This window comes from Octopus bimaculoides, chromosome 2, assembly GCF_001194135.2.
Source record: "Octopus bimaculoides isolate UCB-OBI-ISO-001 chromosome 2, ASM119413v2, whole genome shotgun sequence".
Classification (NCBI taxonomy): Eukaryota; Metazoa; Mollusca; class Cephalopoda; order Octopoda; family Octopodidae; genus Octopus; species Octopus bimaculoides.
The window spans coordinates 100,754,206-100,758,749 of NC_068982.1; the positions used below are offsets into that span (position 1 = coordinate 100,754,206).

Here is a 4,544-nt window from a genome sequence, read left to right on the forward strand (position 1 = left end):
AGGAAAATGTGCGGGAAGAGTTAGATGAATGTAATTAAGATGTGCCAATGGAAATTAGTTGGAAATGCCAACAGTGCAGTAACATATCATTCTATAATTGGTATTTAATAGAACCAAAGTAAATAACTATACAAGCCAAACAGAATGCAGTTATTATCCTTAATTTGATGGTTGTTATTCAATTACTGTAGTGGCAGGTGCCGGAGTTGGGACAGTTATGTTCTCAGTAGGCTGAAGCTGTAATGAGTAGACTTTACCCCCATAAACCAGCATAAAGGAAATGAATAGATGTATTTATTTTTGTTAACTTTCAAAGCTGGGTATAGATGGAAGTGAGATCAGCTCCACCCAGTCGACTTGTCCTAAATACTCAAAGTCATGGATTTTCAAATGAATTTTAACTCTCGCCCCCTTTTTTTTTTTTACTAACACATTCTCAGTGCCCCTGTTGCTACAATTCAACCAAATTAAATACACTACAAGAAAAAAAAAAAAAAAAAAAAAAAAAAAAATTTGCAGACAGGTTGATTACCATTAAAAGACTATTTGCACATAAGTTTTTTCATCAATATATATGGAATTTCTAACAAGATTTTCATCAGTAGCAATATTGCCAGATGATTCACACACAGAACAATGCACAAAAATAATTTTGAAAATTAGGGCAATTAAAAGAAGCAACTATTGTCTCCTACTATTCCCTTTGTCTCTGGTACCCATATAACCTTTTCTACAGTTTCCAGGAGGTGGCACCACCCTGCTGCTCTATATCGGGGTACATATTTAAAAAATCTATTTCATTGTTTGATTTTATGTTTTAATGAAAAGTTTCTGCAATTTTCATGCGATAAATACTATAAAAATGAAATTATCCAGTATTGTCTCAACAACTGATGAATTTCTGTACTCCCTGCCATCATTACTGTATCCTTTCAATATGACTCACTCTTATCATTCCTCATCTTCATTGCTATCAATAACTCTCTACATCATATTATTCTCCCCATCACTCATTATATTATTCATTTCTCTCTCCCTCTCTCTCTCTTCAACTTCTTTTATTTTCTCTTCTATTACTTTGTCCTATCTGTCCTATCATTCTCTTCTGCTATCCCACCAATCTTGCTTTTTTGTATTCCACCTCCTTACCAGTAACCAACATATAGCTGCCCTCTATTTCATTACTATCTCTTCTATCACCTTATCACTTCTGTTTCTCTTCCTGTCCTCTATTATAATCTCTCTCCTACCAACCTATTGCCTTGGTTCTTTCTATTTCATCATTCTTCCTTCTAGTTACCCTTTCTGTCATATTGCCTTGAATAAATTGAAATAATGTAGAGTAAAGGGGATTCTTCACACTTGCCAAGAGTAAAGCAGTCTCTCTAATACTGGTGTCATGATAATATCCACCCGCTACGCTCTCTGAAACAGATGGTGAATGACTGGAGATGATGTAGAGCAGAGAAGATCCTTTGGTCTTGTAAACAACAAGACAATCTCTCTTTCACAGGTACCATGATAAAATGCACTGAATACTCTCTGTAAAGTGGTTGCTGTTAGGAAGGGCATCCAGCCATAGACACTATGCCAAAAATAAAATATATGAATGAGCTGTGATTCCTACACATCTCAGCAGGGAGTAACTCCAAATAAGAACTAATGCAGTCTATCATGACCCATCTGACCCAAGAAAGTATTGAAAATCGATGTTGCTTGCTGCTGGTGTATATATATATATATATATATATATATATATATATATATATATATATATATATATATATGACAGGCTTCCACACAATTTCATCAATCAAATTCGCTCATACGGCATGCATGCAGGTATGTATGTATGTATGTATATATATGTTTGTATGTATGTGTGTGTGTATGTATGTATGTATGTATGTATGTATGCATGTATGTATGTATGTATTATGTATGCATGTATGTATGTATGTATGTATGTAGATAGACAGATAAAGTTTCAAATTACTTACTTCATTATCAGAGGATATTTCACTAGAACAGATGGTGATTAATTCAGACATAGCATAATAACTGGTGAATTCCCAAAGACATGTCTCCAAATTTAGGTTTCTGAAAGTAAAATTTTAAATAAAAGAACAACATGAATGCATTATTTTATTGAACTTAACAAGTTTGAATTCAGAATGTAAATAGAGTTATAATAAATGCTGCTGATGTTTAGTCTCTAGCTCTACTGATTTTTATTTTCTTAGTATTTAACCTGTATAATATTATATTTAATATATATTATATAAATGTACTCAATGACAAATGTCTGAGACCTTTGGCAATATACAGTGCTTGAGAAGAAAACCCATCAAGCCAAGTGAAATCGTAGTCATGGCAAATACCAGTGTCACACAACTGGCACCCATGCTGGTGGCATGCAAATGCACCCATTACATTCTTGGAGTGGTTGGTGGTGTTAGGAAGGGCTTCCAGCCATAGAAACCATGCCAAATCAGACTAGAATCTGGTGCAGCCCCTTAGCTTACCGGCCCTGGTCAAACTGTCCAACCCATGCCAGCATGGACAATGGATGTTAAATGATGATGATGATTATACAGATATAATATTTTTTTAATAAATTATTGTTTCTACTAGGAAACCCAGAGTAGCTGTATTTGACAAGAATTGTGGTTTTTTGATACAACATTAATTATAAAATACAATATTTATTATGCTGTATGCTGTATTATATTCAAGATTCATATATCTTAAATATGTATATATTATTATAAGTATATGGAAATGAAAGCATAATTTGATGCATGACCACTAAAAGATTCATTCATCCTATATATCAAATATATCCATCCTGTTGGGTTTGATGTATCTCTATAATAATATTGATTTTTACTTACAGAAGGACATAATGAGTATAAGAAGTAAGAAGTGAAAGAGCTTAATTGAGAATTGAACCTTGAGTTTACTACTACTCTCTATTATTTGTAGTCTTCATCTCATCCTCATATCTGCCACAACATATTCATATATGTAAACATGTGTGCACATACATACATAATTACACAGAAAAATGGAACCAACCTGTAGAAACGAAGAGCAGACTTTCCTCTTAATTTGCCATTAAACTGGTATGGTTCTATCTCTTTTATATTATGGACACTCTGTGTCTGATTGCTAATAAATCCAAAGTTAGTTTGTATTTCATTATAGTCCAAAAGGTTTGAGCATCGATGCTGACCAATTCTGGTTCCATCCGGGCTGAGGATAAGTTCAAAATTGGATAAATGTCTTGTTGAAATTGCTGGTAGCATCCCATCTTGATGTGGAACAGTGACTGTAATTTGTATCTTGTTGGCATAAACAGAATCCTGAGAGCCTGGAATTGATAAAATTTTAAAATCTAATATGAACATTGAATAACTAAGTAACTCTGAAATCTGTTAATATTAGCAGAAATTGTGACTTTGTCAATGTTTGAATCAATAGGCTGGATTCTATATATTTTCCATTTACTGGTTCTTTATATGAAATATTATCTATAAATATTGGCCAATTTTGGAGTAAGTCACAAAATAAAGAGGAATCATAGTGCAAATCACAAAACGTAAAGTTATCATAAAATATTTGATCACAAAATGTGGGTGAAGGACTGTATGTGTGTCATGAAATAGAAAATGTGGTAGTCTTCTTATTTTAGCCATAAATGTAGTGTTGTCAGGTTTAAATTTACAATCTAGTCTTTGGATGACTTTAGTAGAGTTTCTCTGTTGTAAGTATTCAAATGAGGACTCAATCCCCACCCTGCCCATATTTTCCTGCAGACATTGACTGGTAGATTTTCAAGCTGGGAAATGGTCACACTAATCTCACCAGTCTTGTGAGGGTCCACAAAGGTGATAATAATTTATCGATAATAATAATCCTGTCTACTATAGGCTCAAAGCCTGAAATTTAGTAGGACGGGGTAAGTCGAGTACATTGACCCCAGTGTGTAACTGATGCTTATTTAATTGACCTTGAAAGGATGAAAGGTCAAGTTGACCTCAGCAGAATTTGAATATAAGGATGGAATGAGCTTATTGTATATAGTGGTTTTTGGACACTACAACTCACGAGAAAAGGGTCAAGGGGATAGAAAAACAGCTATAAGACAAGTAAAGATAAATGACACTGTGTGTGTGTGTGTGTGTGTGTGTGTACTCAACCACACATACACACACATGCACACAAACACACAATTACATACATAGCTGTTATGTGTGTCATATATAAATAACAAAAACTTCACTTTGACAGTGTATAAGAAAATAAATAAAAAAAAACATCTTGCTCAACAACTTACTGATGTATCTTAGTTTTGCAGAGAAGGGTTCAAAATCCAGAGAATTGGCATTCTGGGGTTTACAGAGTCCTTTGCCTGAACTGATAATAGTTGGGAAACTTAAAAGTTCCAAACCAGGGTCACCATCTACATTGACAGCTCGAGCACCACACTGAACTTCACTGCCTGAAAACCACAGAAAACAAGAACAAAAAAAAAAAAAAAA

The 4,544-nt window shown here is 33.8% G+C and overlaps 1 protein-coding gene across 1 annotated transcript in view; it reads right to left on the reverse strand.

The window, feature by feature from the left end:
• LOC106874359 (extracellular matrix protein 3) overlaps nucleotides 1–4,544 on the reverse strand; it is a 553,132-nt gene that overhangs the window by 11,766 nt on the left and 536,822 nt on the right. The window contains exons 16-18 of the mRNA XM_014922070.2: nucleotides 4,340–4,504; nucleotides 3,079–3,373; nucleotides 2,001–2,100 (exon numbers count right to left, since the gene is read on the reverse strand). Of these exons, the coding sequence (XP_014777556.1) occupies nucleotides 2,001–2,100; nucleotides 3,079–3,373; nucleotides 4,340–4,504 (560 nt within the window). The remainder of the gene's footprint in view (nucleotides 1–2,000; nucleotides 2,101–3,078; nucleotides 3,374–4,339; nucleotides 4,505–4,544) is intronic.